We start from the raw sequence: 23,209 nt of genomic DNA on the forward strand, positions 1-23,209 counted from the left end.
GTGACCTACTGGGGTGGTCTGTGCTTCCTGTCCCCTTCAACTCTGCAGGTTCTGGTCCCCAAAGGGGTCATATTTTCACCAGGGGACAGAGCTAGAATCCCAATGGAATTATAAGCTAAAGCTGCCACCTGGGCATTTTGGGCTCCTGTGTCCCTTCATCAATAGCAAGAAGAGGTGTCACAGTCTTGGCAGATGTAACTGAGCCTAATCATTGAGAAGAGGTAGGGCTGCTTTTATATCATGGAGATGCAGGGAATATGTGTGGAACCCAGGTGATCTCCTTCAGTGTTTCTTGGTGTTCTCTAGCCCCACTGTGACTGTAAATAGATAGATTCAGCAATCCCAGCCTGGGAATGGTGACTAAACACTCAAGTGCTTTAGACCTGAGTAATGACACAGGGTTATCATCCAAAGCCAGCAGAATGCTATCTAAAGATGAGGGAAACTAGAATGGATAGTGGAGGAGGGAGACAATAAGTATCAATTTCGGCCCCAATGCCAAACACAATAGTAGTAGTAGGAACTGTGCATCATCTCACTAACCTCCCTCTTACAAGGTACCCCACAGGCAGAGATGCCTATTAGAATCCTGGATGATCTGTTCCTAGAACATATATGGAAAAGCAGATCAGAGCAGTGCAAAGACTAGACTGTGGAATATCCAAATAGGCCACTTTGATTCTTCTTCAAGGAAAGTTGGCTGAGCAGCTACAGGGATTACAATCAGCAGAGAGCCTCCAGATGTCAGCTCTTTGGGATAGCCTCAGTTACAGGGAATTGTGGCCAACCTCTTGCCATTCCCAGGGCACTCCAGATACAGTGAATGAGAAAGAGAAAGTATGAAGACCAGGCCATTTTGGCCCAATTCAAGACAAATCTTTCAGGCAATATTTATTCCAGAGCTCGCTGCTAGGTTGGCCAAGGCTGCAATGCAGTACCATTTCTCGTTTACACAACTGACTTCCTCACCTTTTCACAGTGGTTGGTCCCTATCAAAATCTTGCACTCTAAACTCTAACTCAGTGTCTGGAGAACTCAGACTATCACAATGAAATAACTCCTGAAAGCACTTGATAGCCCTAGGGCAAGGGGAACACTGGAAAGAAGGTGGGTTTATCAGAGTGGTGGTGATTCAAGGAGACCATCTGCGAAGCAGGGACCTATAAGACCTATAAAGAGCACAGGTGACCAGCTGCTGGACAGAACTCAGAGGAGGACCTGCTAACCTCAGAGCTACAAGTTAGACCTCTGAGGGTGTCAGTGACCAACTGGTGCTGGTACTTCTCAGTAAGAATGAAGGGGCTTCTAAAGAGCCAAGAAAACTGGAGTCCAAAACCAAACATGGCTACCAGAGTGCACGGCCCCAGCCAAAATGACAGTGAGAGAACTTTTAGAGCACAGGAAAGTAAACTCCCTTCTCCCCTCATCCATCATGCTAGGTTACTTCTACTGCCCCCTTAGGCACAGTTACCCTGAAGAGAACAGGAAAAACAGAAATGGGGTCTGCAGTGGCACATCCTCGAATACAAAGGTGAGAGGAGGTTTAGAACTGAGAGACATCAGCTTAAAAATGTCTCTCTGCTGTGCCTTTGCCCAGAAAATAAAGAGACAACCTCCAGGGGGAAAAAATGAAGTTTTAATATGGCTTATAACACTGAAGAGTAAGAAAGTACATGCTAGAAATCCTTTGGTGTGGTATTAATGCTTATGATCCTGATATGAAGGATCCTTAAAGGATCATTTTCTTTAAACAGTCAGGCATGCCGTAATGTTTCTCTACTATTAAAAGAAGAACTGGGGATTTGTTTAATGAGGCAGGAGACTTAGCTTTCCTCTTCTTCCCTCTCTCTTTTTTTTTTTCGCTTACAAAGTACAAGAAGGCAAAATAAAACGAAAGCAGTAAAAGGAATAAGCCACAATAATGACAGGTAACCCAACATTGGCTTTGCTTCTACCAATACTACAGGCTTCCCAGGAGGTGGCCCGCTGTCAATACTGCCTCCATGGCCCGCGTGCTTGCAGTAAGGAGGCGCCCATCCATGGTGGCAGTGGCAATGCTGTTTATTATTGCAGACTCCGTGCAGGTGGCAGGTCTCGTTAGTCTGACAGTCTCGTGGTGGATGGGTCATATTGACACACTTCTTGTGGATGCATATCTTTTCTGGACCACACACTGTGCCCTCTTTCACTTGACCAACATCAGGTATGGCCATCCCTAAATGATAATCAGTGCCCCAGCAAGTGGTGTCATTGAAGTGAAGCTGATGCACTGTAGAATGCTGGATCAGACTGGGAATCACTCGCACATTTTCACACTGCACTCTTCCACATAGAATATCAGGGGCCTCACATTTTACGTATATTAGGTCTGTGATACCACAGTGACCAAATCGATTTCCTTGGGTGTTGATTTCTTTGTAGCAACTCTGAGATGCACCCCTTGCATCTTTGCCAAAAATCTCCCTGCACTGTTTGTCATGGTTATTACATCTCCCTTTATAGCAGTAGGCATCGTCACCACAGGGAATCCCATCCTGTACATACACATCTTCTGGACACTGATGAAATGTCCCATTGCACCACTCTGGAAGGTCACATTCATTGATGTGATGTCTGCACAAAGTCCCTGATGGCATGAACTTGCAGTCTTTGCAACAAATTCCAAAAGTACAAGTAGCTCCAGGCTTCAGAGTGCAGTTCAACAGACAACAGGGATCATTTACACACTGGCGTATGGTCCCACAATCACACTCCTCTCCTTCTTCAACCACTAGGTTCCCACAGTACTGTACCCTCAAGATATTCCCTGGATATGGAGGTGAGTGAATACATAATCCACTCGTGAGAGTGTTGTCCCAATACTGGGCATAACTGCAATTGCTGAACCGAGTTGTCACCCTGTGGGAAGGATACATTATGCACCACCGAAGCCCACACACACATTGTCCAGTATCATGAGACATACCCAAATTATGACCAAGTTCATGGGACACAGTAAGTGCAAAATTATACAGACTGTCCCCTTCAAACACATCAACTCCACTGTTAAAAGGACGCTGGCATATTCCGCCGACATAGGCAACTCCAAGCTTTATGCCAAAATATTTTTTTATGAAAAGATGGGCAGTATCATGATGCAGTCGTGCATCAAGACTGAAAAACTTCCACATAGCAAAATCCTCCATAAGCTGTTCTATGTTATTGGAGGCAACTAGGTTTCTTTCACTCCAGATTTCAATCCCGGTCAAAATTATATCAACCTCCAAAGGGTAATATAAGATATCTATTATATTGACAACATCAAATATTTCACGCTGTACTACTGTCACATTACTTTCGTAGTAAAGGAATCGAAGATGGTCCACAACTACTACCAGCTCAAGAAAGCGCAAGTGGGTCCACCAGCCCATGTAAGAGCTTTGCATCAGAGTAGAATTATATGATGCCCTCAACTGCAAATGGCGTGCTATTTCCTCTTCTGTTAACCCACATCTCGTAGGTGGGAATTGTGTATCATCACTGTCTATCTTATACACCAGGTGTTCAAATGTGGCAGAAAACCTCATTGGCTCAATTTCATAAGCAAGGTCATTAATCTGTAGCATTCCTCGAAAACCTCCAGAACAAGTACTGAGGGCAACCAGGGACTCAGGGATTCCTTCCACATAACCATGATAGTAGCAGTCATCAGGAACAAAAGGCTGATCCTGGTGGAGGGCATGCTGGTCTGTATAGGTGAATACTGGGAAGGGTTTGGAGACCAAGAGCTTCTTGACCCTCATGTGGACAATGTGTCTCTGGCCCCCAAACTGCAGGCTGTAGGAGAGCCAGCCTGGACCTTTTATACCTCTGCCCCTGCCAGTCACCTTCAAGGGGATCACCAATTCTGGGGAGAAGTGCTGGGAGGGCCTTGCCTGAGAGTGGCCAGAAATGAACAGAGACATTCCTACCCAGAGTAGCAGAAGAGTGACCCTGGTGTGCACCAGGGCCTCACCCACTGCCATTATGGAGCTGTCATTATGGAGCCATCTGTCCAGGGCTGAAGAGGGCAGGGTGTGAGGCACTGCTGGTCTGGCTCCTCCCTCTGAGCTGCTTAGGGTGCAGAGCTGACTTTTATGGATCTGTGTCCTGGAAGAGGTGGACCATCAGAGTTGCAGTGCTGAAAGTGAAAATAAAGAAAAGAGCTAGGATGGGGTTGGTGGAGTAGGGAGAGTGGGAGAGAGAGAAGAAGGTGAGGTCAAAGTGATTCTTCAATTGGAATATGGCTAGAATTAATAAAATGCCCGAGATTGTCATATACATATATACATATACATACATATATGCATATATATACACTATACATACATATGCATACGTATATAGGCAGAGGGTGGGGGAAGGACAGGTTTCCAGAGGAAGAGATGAAGGAGGTTAGTCATAGATGGATAATGATTGAAACTGGATGGTGGATACAAAAAATTTATTACATATTGTTTTCCAAACATGTAAATTGACATGAAATTTTCCATATTAAAAAGACTGACATCTGACTCCCAAATTGTTCCTCTTCCCAAAAATCTACTGGTACTCTGCTATCTTCACTAAGCATGTGGACAACCCATCCAAAACCCACCATTTTTTTTTTTGTCCCTTTATTCAGACCGTGTATTCCACCTCTCCTTTCCTCCTAGCCCCATTCTGTCTGAGGTTAGCAAAGTAAGCCTTACTTAAGGGACTTATTATTTGGGGAGGCCCCTTCAAAACAAGCCAGATTTTTATTTTATAATGCATTCTTATCTGTAGAAAAACTCTGGACATCCAAAAATGGGAAAACAGAGAACGGGCCCCTATTTCGGGGCAAGGCAAACAACTCAATTGCCCCCAAACACAGCATGCAGGCAGCAGCCTTCTCTCCACCCAGCCCAACAGCACCATGTCTTCAATCATAAGAGACTCATCTTAGATGTGTAAATATAGATTCTAGTCTATATTTTTGCATGGCTGATGAGTTAGCTGAATTCTCTAGAGAAGGCTGGATTGAGGAGCTTATACCTAGAGTCAGTTCATTAAAATGTTCAAAAGGCCACAATTCAAGTGGACTTACGCCATTCCTGTTGAAGACAAATTTTAGCTCAGGTAAAAGTTAATTTTGCTTATTCACTGACTTTCAGTTAAAAGCATCAATGATTTGTTTAATATTTGAAAGCAAAAATTAAAACAAATTTGGAGACACATTTGAGCACATACCAGTGACATGAGTATTCTACATAAGTACACAAATGGGATCACAGTGGTACGGAGTATGAGAAATATCTTCAGCATTATAATGTTGAGAACACCTGTATCCATCTGGGTACTTTTTTTTATTATTATGTTATGTTAATCACCATACATTACATCATTAGTTTTTGATGCAGTGTTCCATGATTCATTATTTGCATATAACATCCAGTGCTCCATGCTGGATACTTTTTTAGAACTAATAGATGGCTACTGGAAGCCAAGAATACTAGATGAATCCTCTTAGGGAAAGTATCTCTGGTGGAGGTGAAACCCTAATTACTGGATTTCCTCTCCATTTCTCTCTTCATGATGTCCCTGGTAGATGCTACAGATCTGGGAATATTAAAATGAGAGTGTGTGATTTGAAAGAGGACTATTAAAGATAAAGCATTATAAAGAGGAAAATAACCTGTATTAAGCTTTGTCAGAAATATGATGTGGTAATAATAGAAAAGTTCATTGCTGGGAATCTTGGAGCTATGCCAGTCTGTCCCCATTGCATGGCTCCAGAGAAGAGCCCTGAAGGAACAGTGCATGACCATGAATTATGTAAACTTATATCACTCCCAAGCCCTACCTTTCTACCATTACCAGCACTTCAAGCAGTGTGAGATTTTCCTCTGTGTGAATCCTTAGCTCTTCTCATTCCAGCAGCTATTTCAAATTTCTCAAAACCCCTATCTTGCCAAGTCTCCTCTCATGCTCAATCACAGCCTCAATTTCACTGTTTCTCAAACTTAGGTCACAAACCAAACAGGGTCACAAAATCGATTTAGTGAGCCACAACTAACTGAAACAACACTAAGTGTCAGGGTGCAATGGTACTATATATCAGAGAGCTTCACACAGATCAGTGTCACCTATCACCATAGAAGCTCTAGCAGAATTCCACTGACACTTCTTACGCTGATTATCAACTATTTCCCGAACTCCAAAACTAAAATTTACACTTTGTCTATGAAGCTGGAGACGGGAATCTGTACATTTTATTTCCACTGTCATTTGGCTTCCTTAAGTTTTATCAATAAGGACACAAAAGAGAGAATAAAAGGCGGAAGAGGACAAGGGACTTGTCATTATCTATTTGTCCACTGTTACTTTCTATGAACCCCAGCTCTGGTGCCTTGCTCTGGTGGTGAGAGTTGGTTACCACAGTCCCAGAACCAGCTACATCAAGCCCTAATAAAGGTATGAGTACCCAATGAACAGTGTGCCCTCCTCAGAAGTCTGATGTTCAGAGCCATTCTCTTGTACCTTGGGCAACCCACACCAGCTACCCAGTGTCCCTTTTTCAGATGTTCCAGACACACCACAAAGAACCCCGATACAAGCCCCATGTGTGTAGCACTTGTGTCTCTGAGATCTGAGTCACAATTTTGGAGGACCTTTTTCCAAGTTCCTAAGGAACCAGTACCAGCTCCTTACATGAAGTACAGCTATTAGCTCTACAGAACCCCTTTTTTGATTTCCTGTTACCAACATGACCTGAGCATGCCCTGTCTTCTACAGTCCAGATCTATGAGGCCCATTATGAAAGTATCTAATTATGATAACCCCAACCTCTTCTCTTTTTTCCCCAATCTTAGGGGTAGGGCTTTTTCTTGCAACTCCATACCTCTATGTACCTCAGTGTTCTCTTTTCATCTTTTCAGTCCTCTAAAACCTTTTCAAGAATTTCTTTATATTAATTACTCCTGGTGGGTTTTTCTTTTCTGGACTAGATCTTGACAGATACAGGACTTAGTACCAAGAGTGCTGCCAAGAGAGACAGACAAAATGGGACTCCGGGATCAGTATGGGCAGGTCCATGGCTTTACACGCTACTGAACTCCTGTCCAATGGGCAATGGGCATGCAGTGGCATCACAATGAATTAAATTAACACCCAATGTTTATTATGATGAAGTGCACTATTGAAGTAAATGTCTGGGGGACGAAGGGTGATGATGACGGTTAAGTACCTCAAGGACTGTTTTACCAGAGAATTTGCACAGCAAGCTCAAGGCTCTAAACTCTCAGCTCAGAGAGCTGATAGTGGTAGACCTAAAAGAATCCCTCATTTGTTTTAGCCACAGAGTCAGTCTTACTAAAAAAATCAAACTTTAATTGTGGAGTTACAGAATCACAATGTAAGTTGAATACATAGATTTGCCAAGATTCTAGTGGGAAAGTTAGGACATTGATTGAGAAGGGAAAAAACCTTGACACTTAAAAAGAAAAATTCCAGGTAGACTTAACTGATTCTGAGTATCTCAATCCTCCCAAGTATCCCTGAGTCTCCTTTACCAGAGAGAGAAGCCAGACTTCTGTCTGAAAAGCCCACCCACCTCGAGCTTTAGACCCTGTAATTATCTCTTCTGGGAAAGTTACCCTAAAAGGAGATATCTAGTCTCCTCAAGACATACTCCTACCATCCTTTATTGGCTCTAGATGCAAATCAGAATCTAATTCAACATGTTGCAGAGAAACAAATTCAGTATCCAAACTGAGAAGAAGGAACTTCTACTGCAAAATAATGATATTTTACTAACTTATATTGGCAAAAAAGGGGGGGGAAACAAATGCTATTAATAGCAGAAAAGATAAAGTAGTTACAGAGATAAAGATATATTTAGTATGACAAAATTCAACAGAGATGGGGCACGTGGGTGGCTCAGTTGGTTAAGCATCTGCCTTTGTGGCTCAGGTCATGATCCCAGGGTCCTGGGATCGAGCCCCAAGTTGGGCTCCCTGCTCAGCAGGAAGTCTGTTTCTTGCTCTTCCTCTCCCTCTGCCCCTCTCTGTCCTTCCCCTCTGCCCCCCCCACCCTTGCTCATGTTCTGTCTCTCTAACAGATAAATAAAATCTTAAAAAAAAATTCAACAGGGATTTGTATCTATTTATTAAATAGCTTCAAAATATATAAAGAAAAAACTGAGAAATCAAAAAGGAGAAATAGAAAAATCCAAAATCTACTTGCAGATATTAACATACTTCTCTCAGCAACTGAGAAAAATCAGACAAAAAATTAATAAGGAAATAGAAGATTTAAGCAAGGTTAATCAAATTAACCTGACACATATGAAACAGTACAGTCAACAATTGAAGAACACCTATTAAGTTCAATTGCACGTGAGATATTTAGCAAAATAAATAATATCCATGTCATAAAGTTTCAACAAATGGAAAAATAAAAACTGCATAACGTATATTCCTTAACTACAGAACTTTTAAAAATTGTATAGGAAAAAGAGCTAGAAAATAGTAATTTGCTTCAAAATTAAAGAACAACCTTCTACATAGGCCATGGTCCAAATATGACCAAAATGTGTAATTAAAAATATTTTGGTGTCAATGAAAACACAACATATTAAACTTGTAGAATGCAGTTAAAGCAATGCTTACATGGAAATTTCTGGATTTCAAGGTATATATTAGAAAAGGACAGAAATTGAAAATATTTTATATAGCTAGAAAGATAACACTTAATTAAACTTTAATAGTAAATAATTTAAAAATAAAGATGGGAATACAAAACAATAAAACATAAAAAACAAATACTAAAAAGATAATAAAGTCAAGCACCAGTTCCTTATAAGGAATTGACAAACACCTAGCAATATATTTTTTTTAAGATTTATTATTTGAGGGAGAGATAGACAGTGACAGAGACAGCAAGAGAGAGCACAAGCAGGGAGGAGAGGGAGAAGCAGGCTCCTGTAGAGCAGGGAGCCAGACATGGGGCTCCATCCCAGGACCCTGGGATCATGACCTGAGCCGAAGGCAGTTGTTAACTGGCTGAGCCACCCAGGTGCCCCTATAATAGTTTCTATTATAAGATAATAATGAAAATTTAAACATGGGAATAAATTCACCAGTAAATTTGAAAATTTAAGCAACATGGGAAAATTCCTTGGAAAACCAAACTAACAAAACTGACAAACGTAATAGAAAAACATGAAGGGGGGGAAATCGGAGGGAGAGATGAACCATGAGAGACTATGGACTCTCAGAAACAAACAGGGTTTTAGAGGGGAGGGGGATGGGGGGATGGGTTAGCCCAGTGATGGGTATTAAGGGGGGTACATACTGCATGGAACACTGGGTGTTATACGAAAACAATGGATCGTGGATCACCACATCAAAAACTAATGATGTATTGTATGGTGACTAACATAACATAATAAAATTTAAAAAAATAAATAAAAGAAAAAAAAGAAAAACAAATAGTTCTACATTATGGAACTACTGAATCTATATGGACATTGAATCTATATAAAAATATAAATTAAAAACAATATACTTTTTCACCAAATCTCTGGTATAGTGGGTTCTCAAAACGTTTTTGAGGTAATACAAATGACTGGATAGTGATAAATCAGAGATATAGCCTAATCAAGCCTTACTAATTAAGCTTCAACAACTGCTTCAAAAGTAGTAACCTAAGAGCAATGACTGAATGTTTGGGAATTACAGACATTTGTGCCATGATCAAAGGCTTCAAAGATACAGGGATAATGATAACCAATCACACCCATATTTAACTCACCTGTTTTGCATGTGCAAGTGTGTTGATCTTGAAGAGTTACTACTCATTTTCCTAAACTAGGCAGGGGTGATTATACTTATACCTGGTATTTCAGTTGTGATTTCTTTACTAAACAACCCAACACAGCCAAATCTATTATGTAGCTAGTTATGAAGGGTTGAAAGCAAAAGATAAATCATATGAACACTAAGATACAAAAAAGTAAACAGTGCATATGTTAACAAAAATAAATCTGATGAAAACATATTAGAAGATAAGGTGAATAGAATTGTTGGATCACTATATTGTACACTTCAACCTAATACAATGCTGTACATTAATTATACTGGAATTAAAATTTTTTTTTTGAGAGAGAGAGGGCAGGGGAGAGGCAGAGGGAGAGGGAGAGAGGGAATCTTAAACAGGCTACATGCCCAGCACAGAGCCTGACTTGGGGCTTGATCTCACGAGCCTTAGATTACAACCTGAGCCAAAATCAACAGTCAGAAAGTTAAACTGAGCCACCCAGGTGCCCCTGGAATTAAAGTTTCTTTTTAATTAAAAAAAAAAGTTGACAAGGGTAGTATTGACAAAGATAAAAAGATATTAATCAGGTAAAGAAGAATATATTTAAGAAGGACCATTCCATACTATCTTGTATGCACCTAATAGCAGAGCTTCAAAATATATGAAGCAAGAGTTAAGAGACCAAAGAGAAGAAATAAAAAATCCAGTATCATATTTGGAGATGTTTACTCAGAACAAGCAAGTAGAAAATAAGACACAGAATTAAAATGACATTAATCAAACTAACGTAATCGATACATATAGAACACTACACTCGAAAAATTGCAGGATACACATGCATTTTCAAATGCATGTAGGGCATTTACCAAAACTGATGATATTCATAGCCATATAGCAAATCTAAAAGAATACAAATTGTACAACAGATGCACTTCTGGTTTCTGCTCTGGCATGTAAAGAGCTTCAAATCATCACTCCCACCTGCACAAAAACAAAAAGGCTAAACAAACTGAAAAAAATCAATGACCTTTTTTAGGTACATCTGACAAATGAGACCGCAGGACAGACTGGAGTGTCAGGCTAATACAGAAGATATGGATGAGCTTCTCTGAAGCAGAAGTAGCCAGAGCCAATGAGACTTTAATGGTGACTTTGGTGAATTCCTGGAGTGTCGACTAACATTATTATTAAAAACTCTTAGGGGCTTACTCCAAGGGCAGTCTATACTGTCATAAATCTAAACTCCAAAAAACCTACCAGGTACTCATAGTAAAGATCAGGAAAAAAAATCACCAAATGTTTGACCAAGAAGAGGAGAAAAGTGACTTTTGGAAATATGGTGAAGGTAACAGTAACCATCTTGAAACACACGCAGAGGGTCCTCAAAACAAAGGTCTAACCAGTAAGGGGAAAGACTTCACCAAAGCCTTATTCAACTTGAGGGAACTGAAATTACCCAACCCCAGCTCCCTCTAGCCTTCCTATGTCACCTAAGTTTGGGGGTGGGAATATAGGGGAGCTTAAATGCCACTGTGAAGTTCAGAGCCCAGGGACACAGGACCACTACTAGACTGAGACCTAATCTCAGACCAGAGAATGTTGCCCATCCTCCCATTCCTTTCACCACATCAAAAGGGCTTCTGTATAAGTGGATTGCACCTGAAAGAATTACAAAACACAGACTATTTAAGAAAGAATTTCTCAGAAAATCCTAAGACATTATGGGAGACAAAAACAAGGACACTAGAGGAAATTGAAACCTCTGACACCTGCAGCTACAGGAAAAAGTAAACACAGCTGAGCTACTGGTCAGATAAACACCAAAGGCCTATCTACCTCAGTTTTTACTGCCCAAATACATCATGTCTGGCTTTCAACAAAGAATTACAAAGCATGCTAAAAGGCAGGAAAAAACACAGTCTTATGCTGAGCGAAATAAGTCAATCAGAAAAAGACAATTATCATATGGTTTCACTCATATGTGGAATATAAGAAACAGCAGAGGATCATAGGGGAAGAAAACCATGAGAGACTCAACAACAGGAAACACACTGAGAGTTGTTGGAAGGGAGGTGGGTGGGGGGATGGGGTTGGGCATTAAGGAGGGCATATAATGTAATGAGCACTGGGTATTATATGCAACTGATGAATCACTGAACTCTACATCTGAAACTAAGGATGTACTATATGTTGGCTAATTGAGCTTTTAAAAATGTGGAAAACGACCTCAGTGACCAATAACAAGAGTGTGACCAATATCACAAATGTTGAAAAAGGAGGAGGAAAAGATGGTGGAGGAGTAGGGGACCCTATTCTAACCAGTTCCCTGGATTGAGCTGGATATCTACCAGACCACTCTGAACACCCAAGAAATCAGCCTGAGATGTAAGAAGATAGATCTGGATCTCTACAAACTGAATATCCCAGGCGGCTGGTTTCGAGGTATGAAGTGGGGAGCCATGATTCCACGGGCAGATATAGGAAGTTAAACGGAAGGGGGAGGGAGCCGTGGGGATCCTCCACTGACGGTGAGCGATAGCCTCCCGTGCTGGGGACAGGGCACAGACTTGCAGACCAGTAGCGGTGGGGAAAGGACTCTAGGGCAGCCCCCTGGATGGAAACCTGGTGCAGCGGGGCCGCATGTGTGAACTGGGGGCAGCTGGCGGTTTTAGAAGCACAAAGAGACGTGCCCCAACCTGGAGGCAAGGACTGGGAGTGCTGCTGAGGGGCACACAACCCAGGACACCACAGTTTATAACAGCACAGACAAAAACAGAGATCGTGTGGCCTGGAGAGCTCACTGAAGAACAGACTGCGATCTCTCTGCTCTGAGGCAGAAGGTTGGAAACAATCTCTTCTGCTCTGATTCTCAGAAGAGACATGGAAAGCCGCCAGGGAAAGTCACTAGAGAACAAAAGTCCCCAAAAACCGGTTTTCACTGAGCCCATCCCCCCCCACAGGGGTCATGGCAACTCTGCCCAAACAGGGTTGCCTGAGTAACAGCACAGCAGGCCCCACCCCCAGAAGACAGGCTGGGAGAACAAGAGGCCAACAACCCTAAGGTCCCTATAAAACAAATGCATCTTGCTTGGGCTGTGTCAATAATTTGGACTCTGTACATTCCCTCAACCACCCCTCAACAGAATGACTAGGAGGAGGAACCCCCAAAATAGGAAAGACTCAGAGACTGTGACTTCTGCCACAGATTTACAAATGGATACAGATATAACTAAGATGTCAGAAATGGACTTCAGGGTAACAGTTATGAAGACGATAGCTAGAATGGAGAAATTGATTAATGGCAACATAGAGTCTCTAGGGGCAGAAATGAAAGCTGAACTGGCAGAACTTAAAAATGCTATCAGTGAGATCCAATTTTATCTAGATAATCTAACAGCTAGGGTAAGCAAGGCAGAAGAACGAATTAGTGATCTAAAAGACCAATTGATAGAAAAGAAGGAAAAAGAAGGGGCCAGGGAGAAACAACTCAGAATCCATGAAAACAGAATCAGAGAAATAAGTGACACCGTGAAATGTTCCAATGTCAGAATTATTGGGATCCCTGAAGGGGTGGAAAGAGAGAGAAGACTAGAAGATATATTTGAGCAAACCATAGCTGAGACCTTCCGTAATCTGGGGAATGAAAAAACATTCCTGTCCTAGAGGCAGAGAGGACCCCTCCCAAGATCAAGGAAAACAGTCCAATGCCCCGGCATGTAATAGTAAAACTCGCAATTCTTAAAACCAAGGAAACCATCTTAAGGGCAGTTAGGGGGAAGAGATTCCTTATCAGAATAATGTCAGACCTATCCACAGAGACCTGGCAAGCCAAAAAGGGCCGGCAAGACATATTCAGGGTACTAAATGAGAAGAACAAGCAGCCAAGAATACTTTACCTGGCAAGGCTGTCATTTAGAATGGATGGAGAGATGCAGAGCTTCCAAGACCGGCAGAAATTGAAAGAATATGTGACCACTAAGCCCAGCCCTGCAAGAAATATTAAGGGGGGTTCTATAAAAGGAGAAAGACCCCAAGAGTGATATAGAACAGAAATTTACACAATCTATAGAAACAAGGACTTCACAGGCAACATGATGACAATAAATTCATATCTTTCAATAATCACTCACAATGTGAATGGCCTAAATGCTCCCATGAAACAGCACAGTGTGGCAGATTGGATAAAAACACAGGACCCATCCATATGCTGACTACAAGAGACTCATTTTGAACCTAAAGATACATCCAGACTGAAAGTGAAGGGATGGAGATCCATCTTCCGTGCCAACAGACCTCAAAAGAAAGCCGGGGTAGCAGTTCTTATATCAGACAAATTAGATTTTAAACTAAAGACTATAGTTAGAGACACAGAAGAACACTATATCATTCTTAAAGGATCTATCCAACAAGAAGAGCTAACAATTGTAAATATCTATGCCCCCAACATGGGAGCAGCCAACTACATAAGCCAACTGTTAACCAAAATAGCCATATTGATAACAATGTTAATTGTAGGAGACCTCAACACTCCACTCTCAGCAATGGACAGATCATCTAAGCAGAAAATCAACAAGGAAACAAGAGCTTTGAGTAACACATTGGACCAGATGAACCTCATAGATATATACAGAACATTCCACCCTAAAACAACAGAATACTCATTCTTCTCGAGTGTGCACAGAACTTTCTCCAGAATAGACCACAAACTGGGTCACAAATCAGGTCTCAACTGATACCAAAAGACTGAGATTATTCCCTGCATATTCTCAGACCACAATGCTTTAAAACTGGAACTCAATCGCAAGAAAAAATTTGGAAGAAATTCAAACACTTGGAAGCTAAAGACCACTCGGCTCAAGAATGTTTGGGTCAACCAGGAAATCAAAGAAGAACTTAAACAATTCATGGAAACCAATGAGAACAACATATCAGTTCAAAACCTATGGGATACTGCAAAGGTGGTCCTAAGGGGGAAATACATAGCCATCCAAGCCTCACTCAAAAAAAAAGAAAAATCCCAAATTCACCAACTAACTCTACACCTTAAAGAACTAGAGAAAAAGCAACAAATGATGCCTAAGCCACACATTAGAAGAGAAATAATTAAGATTAGAGAAGAGATCAATGAATTAGAAGCCAGAAACACAGTAGATCAGATCATTGAAACTAGAACCTGGTTCTCTCAAAGAATTAATAAGATCGATAAACCACTGGCCAGACTTATCCAAAAGAAAAGAGAAAGGCCCCAAATTAATAAAATTATGAATGAAAGGGGAGAGATCACGACTAACACCAAGGAAATAAAAACAGCTATTAGAAATTATTATCAACTATATGCCAATAAATTAAGCAACCTGGAAGAAATGGACGCCTTCCTGGAAACCTATAAACTGCCAAGACTGAAACAGGAAGTTGACAACCTGAATGTCAACAGAAGTTGACAACCTGAATAGGCCAATAACCAGTAACGAGATTGAAGCAGTGATCAAAAACCTCCCAAAAAACAAGAATCCAGGGCCTGATGGGATTCCCTGGGGAATTCTACCAAACATTCACAGAAGAAATAATACGTATTCTCCTGAAGATGTTTCAAAAAATAGAAACAGAAGGAAAGCTCCCAGACTCATTCTATGAGGCCAGTATTATCTTAATCGACAAACCAGGCAAAGACCCCATCAAAAAGGAGAATTTCAGACCAATATCCCTGATGAATATGGATTCCAAAATCCTCAACAAAATCCTAGCTAATAGGATCCAACAGTACATTAAAAGGATTATCCACCACGACCAAGTGGGATTTATCCCGGATGTAAGGGTGGTTCAACATTCATAAAGCAATCAGTGTGATAGAACACATTAATAAGGGGAGAGAGAAAAACCATATGGTCCTCTCAGTTGATGCAGAAAAAGCATTTGACAAAAGACAGCATCCTTTCCTGATTAAAACTCTTCAGAGTATAGGGATAGAGGGAACATTCCTCAAGTTCATAAAATCCATCTATGAAAAACCCACAGCAAATATCATCCTCAATGGGGAAAAGATGAGACTTTCCCTCAAGATCAGGAACATGTCAAGGATGTCCACTCTCGCCACTATTGTTCAACATAGTACTAGAAGTCCTAGCAACAGCAATCAGACAACAAAAAGAAATAAAAGGTGTTCAAATTGGCAAAGAAGAAGTCAAACTCTCTATCTTCACAGATGACATGATACTTTATGTGGAAAATCCAAAAGACTCCATTCCCAAATTACTGGAACTCATACAGCAATTCAGTAATGTGGCAGGATGCAAAATCAATGCACAGAAATCAGTTGCTTTCTTATACACTAACAATGCAACTATAGAAAGAAAAATTAGAGAATTGATTCCATTTACAATAGCACCAAAAACCATAAGATACCTCAGAATAAATCTAACCAAAGAGGTAAAGGATCTATACCTAGGAACTACAGAACAGTCAAGAAAGAAAATGAAGACACAAAAAGATGGAAAAACATTCCATGCTCATGGATCGGAAGAATAAACATTGTTAATATGTCTATGCTACCCAGAGCAATCTATACCTTCAACGCCATTCCAATCAAAATTCCAATGACATTTTTCAAAGTGCTGGAACAAACAATCCTAAAATTTGTATGAAATCAGAAAAGACCCCGAATTGCCAAGGGAATGTTGAAAAAGAAAAACATAGCTGGGGGCATCACATTGCCTGATTTCAAGATATACTGCAAAGCTGTGATCACCAAGACAGCATGGTACTGGCACAAAAACAGACATATAGACCAATGGAACAGAATAGAGAGCCCAGATATGGACCCTCAACTCTATGGTCAACTAATCTTCAACAAAGCAGGAAAAAATACCCATGGAAAAGACAGTCTCTTCGATAAATGGTGCTGGGAAAATTGGACAGCTATATACAGAAGAATGAAACTCGACCATTCTCTTACACCACACACAAAGATAAACTCAAAATGGATGAAAAACCTCAATGTGAGACAGGAATCCATCAAAATCCTAGAGGAGAACATAGGCAGTAACCTCTTTGACATCGGCCACAGCAACTTCTTTCAAGAAACATCTCCAAAGGCAAGTGAAACAAAAGCAAATATGAACTCTTGGGACTTCATCAAGATAAAATTCCTCTGCACAGCAAAGGAAACAGTCAACAAAACAAAGAGACAACCCACAGAATGGGAGAAGATATTTGCAAGTGACACTACAGACAAAGTGCTGATATCCAAGATCTATAAAGAACTTCTCAAACTCAACACCCAAAAAACAAATAATCTAGTCAAGAAATGGACAGAAGACATGAATAGACACTTCTCAAAAGAAGACATACAGATGGCTAACAGACACATGAAAAAATCTTCATCATCATTAGCCACCAGGGAAATTCAAATCAAAACCACATTGAGATACCACTTTACACCAGTTAGAATGGCAAAAATTGACAAGGCAAGAAACAACGAATGTTGGAGAGGTTGTGGAGAAAGGGGAACCCTCTTACACTGTTGGTGGGAATGCAAGTTGGTACAGCCACTTTGGAAAACAGTGTGGAGGTGCCTCAAAAAATTAAAAATAGAGATACCCTATGACCCAGCAATTGCACTACTGGATATTTGCCCCAAAGACACAGATGTAGTGAAAGGAAGGGCCATATGCACCCCAATGTTCATAGCAGAGGTGTTCGCAATAGCCAAACTGTGGAAAGAGCCGAGATGCCCTTCAACAGACGAATGGATAAAGAAGATGTGGTCCATATATACAATGGAATATTACTCAGCCATCAGAAAGGATGAATATCCAACTTTTACATCAACATGGATGGGACTGGAGGAGATTATGCTAAGTGAAATAAGTCAAGCAGAGAAAGTCAATTATCCTATGGTTTCACTTATTTGTGGAACATAAGGAATAGCATGGAGGACATTAGGAGAAGGAAGGGAAAAACGAAGCGGGGGAATTAGAGGAGGAGATGAACCATGAGAGACTATGGACTCCAAGAAACAAACTGGGGGTTTTAGAGGGGAGGGGGCTGGGGGGATGGGTTAGCCTGCTGATGGGTATTTAAGGAGGGTACGTGTTGTGATGAGCACTGGGTGTTATACACAAATAATGAATCATGGAACACTACATAAAAAACTAATGATGTAGGGGCACCTGGGTGGCTCAGTCATTGAGCATCTGCCTTCGGCTCAGATCATGATCCCCGGGTCCTGGGATCAAGCCCCACATCGGGCTCCCTGCTCAGCCGGGAGCCTGCTTCTCCCTCTCCCACTCCTCCTGCTTGTATTCCCTCTCTTGCTGTCTCTCTCTCTCTCTCTCTCTCTCTCTCTCTCTGTCAAATAAATAAAGAAAATCTTAAAAAAAAAAAACTAAGATGTATTGTATGGTGACTAATATAACATAATAAAAAAAAGAAAGAAAGGGAGAAACAGAGAGAAATACAATAATAGTGGGGGACTTCAATACCCCAATTACATTAGTGAATAGATCACTAAGACAGAAAATCAATGGAGAAATATTGGGCTGAAGCTACCCATTTTACCAGATGGGTTTAACAGACAGTAACAGAACATTTCTCCAAAAACAACAGAATACACATTCTTCCCAGAGCACGTGTAACATTCTCCAGGATAAATCATATGGTAGGCACAAAATCAGTCTTAATAAATTTAAGACTGAAATCGTATCAAGCATCTTTTGCAACCACAGCTGTATGAAAGCAGAAATCAATTACAGGAAGAAAAGTGGAAAAATCACAAATATGTGGAGATTAAACAACATGCTACTGAACAACCAATGGGTCAAAGAAAAAATCAAAAGAGAAATAAAAAAATGTCTTGAGACAAATGAGAATGGAAATAAAACATGCCAAAACATATGGTATGCAGCAAAAGCAGTTCTAAGAGGAAGAGTTATAGCAATAAAATGCCTGCATTAAGAAACAAGATAAATATTGAGGCGCCCGGGTGGCTCAATTGTTTAGCATGCAACTCTTGATCTCAGCTCAGGTCTTGATCTCAGGGTCCTGAGTTCAAGCCCAGTGCCTACTTAAAAAAAAAGAAAAAAGAAACAAGGAAAATCTTAAACAACCACAGTTTCCACCTCAAGGAACTAGAGAAAACAACAACAAGAAAAACAAACTAAGCCCAAAGTTAGCAGAAGGTAGGAAATATCAAAGATCAGAGCAGAAATAAGTGAAACACAAATTAAAAAGACAACAGAAAAGATCAATGGAATGAAGAGCTGGTTTTTTGAAAACATAAACAAAACAGACAAACTTTTAGCTAGACTCACCAAGAAAAAAGGAGGACTCAAATAAGTAAAATTAGAGGAGACATTACAACTGATACCACAGAAATACAAAGGATCGTAAGAGACTACTAAGAACAATTATATGCCAACAAATTGGACAGTCTAGAAGAAATGGATAAATTCTTAGAAATGTACAACCTGCCAACACTGAATCATGAAGAAATAGAAAATCTGAACAGGCCAATTACTAGTAAGAAGATTGAATCAGTAATCAAAAACCTCCCAACAAAGAAAAGCCCAGGACCAGATGCCTTGACTGGTGAATTCTACCAAACATTTGAAGAATACCAATCCTTTTTTGGAGGTCTTCCAAAAACTGAAAAGGAAGGAACACTTCCAAACTCATTATACAAAGCCAGCGTTACCCGGTACCAAAACCAAACAAGGACACTACAAGGAAAGAAAATTACAGGTCAATATCTCTGATGAACATAGACAGAAAAGTCCTCAACAAAATATTAGCAAACTGAATTCAACAATACATTAAAAGGTTAATACACCATTATCAAGTGAGAATTATTCTGGGGTAAGTCAGACAGAGAAAGATAAATATAGTATGATCTCACTTACATGTGGATCTAAAAGAAACTCATTGATATAGAGAACAGATTGGCAGTTGCCAGAGGCAAGGGTGGGGAGTGGGTGAAATGGGTAAAGAGGATCAAAAGGTACAAACTTCCAGCTATAAGATAAAATAGTCCTGGGGATGTAACGTACAGAATAGTATCTGTAGTTAACAATATTGTGTTGCACATTTGAAAGTTGCTAAAAGGGTATATCTTAAAAGTTCTTGTCACAAGAAAAAACATTTCTAAGTATGCACTGTGAAGGATGTTAATGAAACTTACTGTAGTAATCATAATATAAGCATATATCAATTCATTATGTTGTACACTTACCACTAATGCAATGTTATAGGTCAATTACATCTCAATAAAAAAAGAAGTAATAAAGATCTTAAATCGATTATCTCAACTTCCATCTCAAAAAATGAGAAAAAGAAAAGTCAAACCCAAAGTAAACAGATGACAGAAAATAATAAATATCAGAATCTAAATCAATGAAATAGAAAACAGACCAAAAAAATTAGGGGGAAACCAAAGTTGACTTTTTGAGAAAAGCATAGTATTCATCCACCTCTCATCATACTGTTCAGGAAAAAAAAAAAAGACAAAAATTACCAATATGAAGAATGGTTGAGGACAATGCCATGGATTCTACGGTTACTGAAAGGATAATAAGTGATAATTATAAACAAGTTTATGTCTGTTTTTTAAAAAGATTTATTATTTGGGGGGGCAGGAAAGGGGCAGAGGGCAATGGAGAGAGAGAATCTCAAGCAGATTCCCCACTGAGTGCAAAGCATGACGGCGCACTTGATCCCATGACCCTGAGATCATGACCTGAGCCAAAATCAAGAGTTGGACGTTCAACCAACTAAGTCACCCAGGAGTCCCAAACAACTTTATGTCTATAAATTAGACAACTTAGGGATCAAATGGACACATTCTTTGAAAGACACAAACTATCAAAGTTTATGCAAGAAGAAATGAATAGCCTAAAGCGTCCTGTATCTTTTAAAGAAACTGAATTTGTAATTTAAAACTTTTCCACAAAGGAAACTCCAGGGCCACACTGATTTCACCTCTGAATACTACCAAAAACATGAGGAAGAAAAGATAATTCTATACAAACTCTCCAAGAAAACTGAAGAGGAGGGAATATGTCTCAAGCTGTTCTTCATAGCCAGCATTACACTGATGTGAAAACTAGATAAAAACATTACTAGAAAAAAAATTCAGACCAATGTCCCTCACAAACATAGATGGCAAAATCCTAACAAAAGTTTAGCAATTGAATGCAAGTATAATATATCATAACCAAATGAAGTTTTTCCTATGAACACAGGATTGGTTTGAAAGTCAATCAATTTAAGTTACCATATGAACAAACCAAAAATGAATCATCATATGATCACATCAAAAGATCAGTAAAGTCATTTGACAAAATCCAATATCCATTCCTAGTAACTCAGAAAACTGGCAATAGAAGGAACTTTTCAAAACAATAAGGGAATCTATGGAAAAATTCTACAGCTAATGGTAGCTTTTAATGGTAGAAGACAAAGTATCTTCCCCCACTCCAAGATCAGGAATAAGAAAAGAATGTCTACTCTCATTACTTCCATTCAACACTACACTACTAAAGATTTTGGCCAGTGCAATCAGGTAAAAAAGAGAAATACAAGGCAACCAGATTAGAAAGGAAGATCTAAAATTATCTTTATTTATAGATGACACTTCTAGATCTTTCTGTAGAAATCTGATGGAATTTACAAAAAAGCAGCTACTAGAACCAATAAATTAGCTTAGCAAGCTCAAAGGATACAAGAGGAATATACAACCATTTTAGTTTTAGATACTAACAATGAGCAATTGGAAGTGATATTTATTAAAGAATACTATTACACAGCAACAAAACATATTTAGTACTTAACAATAATTCTGACAAAAGTTGTGAAAAATCTGTAACTGAAAACTACAAAATACCACTGAGAGAAATTAACAATAACCTAAATAAGTGGAGAGACCTTATTCACTGATCTGAATAATGAACATCATTAAGATGTCAATTTTCTCCAAAATGATCAATAAAATCCAACATTTTTCTTGCAGAACTTGACATACTTATTCTAAAATTTACATAAAAATGCAAAGGATCTAAAATAGCCAAACTAACTTTGAAAAAGAAGAAAAAGCTGGAGGACTACTACTTCCTGATTTCCAAACTTATTATAAAGGAACAACACTCAAGATAGCAGGGTATTTATGTAACGACAAATAGATCAATAGAACAGGACAAGGAGAATAGAAATAGACCCACACAAATATGGACAACTGATTTTTGACAAAGGTGCAAAGGCAAATCCCTGAAGAAAGGACAGTCCTTTTAACAAACGGTGCTGGAACAACTGAATGGAAAACAAAAGAAGAACTCCATTCAATACCTTGCACCACATAAAAAAGGTTATCCAAAATGGATCACAGACTAACATGTAAAACAAAAACTATAAAACTTCTAGAAGAAAGCATAAAAGAAATCTGTTAAACCAAAGGTTAAGCTAAGATTTATTAGATATGGTGAAGAATATATAATATTCATAAAAATAACAAAATAAGTTGAACTTCATCAAAATTACAAAATTCTCTTCAGAAAACTTTAAGAGAATGAAGAGACAAGCCACAGACTGGAATAAAATGTTTGCAAAGTATATATGTGCTAAAGGACTATTCAGAATATATAAGAACCTCAAAACTCAGTAAGAAACAACCCCTCAAGAAATGGACGAAAGATCTGAAAATACACTTAAAGAAGATACGAAGATGATAATAAGCACAGGAAAAGATGCTCAACATCACGAGTCATTAGAAAAATGCAAATTAAAGCCACAGTGTGATATTATTACATACTTATTTGAATGGTTAAAATAAAAAATGCTGGCCCTGCCAACTGATGGCAAGAATAGAGGGACTGGAAATCTTAAACACTGCTGATGGAAAAGTAAAATGGTACAACCACTTTGGAAAACAGTTCTGCAGTTTCTTAAAAAGTTAAACATCCACCTATTGTATGATCCAGGCATTCTACTCATTAAGTTTTTACCCAAGAGAAAGAAAGCTCAGGCGCATACAAAGATTTGTGCATGAAGGCTCACAGCAGCTTCATTTGTAATAGTCCCAAACTGGGACAAATCAAATGTTCATCGACAGGGGAATGAGATAAGCAAATTGTGGTATATATATACAATGGAATACTACTCGACAATAAAAAGGAGTGAACTATTAATATGCACAAACACATACATAATTCCCAAAATCATCAGCCTGAGTCAAAGAAGCCAAGAAAAGAGTACATACTGCCTAACTCCACTGACATAAAACTCTAGAAGATTCAAACTAGACTCTTCTGGCAAAAGTTGATCAATAGTATCCCAAAAGGAAGAATTACTGAGGGACAGGGGGAATCTTTTGGGGGTGGCACATATGTTCACTATCTTGACTGTGGTGATGATTTCACAAGTGTAT

At 39.5% G+C, this 23,209-nt stretch overlaps 2 protein-coding genes across 3 annotated transcripts in view; both read right to left on the reverse strand.

The window, feature by feature from the left end:
• Positions 1–1,537: 1,537 nt before the first annotated feature.
• On the reverse strand, positions 1,538–4,004 carry LOC112822237 (disintegrin and metalloproteinase domain-containing protein 20). Its single transcript, XM_025869782.2, has one exon. It carries the CDS (start codon positions 4,002–4,004, stop codon positions 1,824–1,826), a length of 2,181 nt encoding a protein of 726 aa, XP_025725567.1. The 3' UTR covers positions 1,538–1,823.
• An 82-nt stretch (positions 4,005–4,086) lies between these two features.
• The window catches only part of MED6 (mediator complex subunit 6), a 56,091-nt gene continuing 36,968 nt past the window's right edge, over positions 4,087–23,209 (reverse strand). Inside the window, exon 7 of one of the 2 annotated variants that reach the window (XM_073895432.1) lies at positions 4,087–4,159. In XM_073895432.1, the coding sequence (XP_073751533.1) occupies positions 4,094–4,159 (66 nt within the window). In that variant the 3' untranslated portion in view covers positions 4,087–4,093. Of the gene's footprint in view, positions 4,160–5,005; positions 5,094–23,209 lie in introns of those variants that run through there. The other variant, XM_073895434.1, reaches the window with a different exon arrangement.

This window comes from Callorhinus ursinus, unplaced genomic scaffold (genome assembly GCF_003265705.2).
Source record: "Callorhinus ursinus isolate GAN/ISIS: 27379988/994484 unplaced genomic scaffold, GSC_fseal_2.0 scaffold8, whole genome shotgun sequence".
NCBI lineage: Eukaryota > Metazoa > Chordata > Mammalia > Carnivora > Otariidae > Callorhinus > Callorhinus ursinus.

Bases quoted from the DNA above. Each gene is read 5' to 3' on its own strand.
- LOC112822237 (XM_025869782.2), bottom strand. From the start codon at position 4,004: ATGGCAGTGGGTGAGGCCCTGGTGCACACCAGGGTCACTCTTCTGCTA.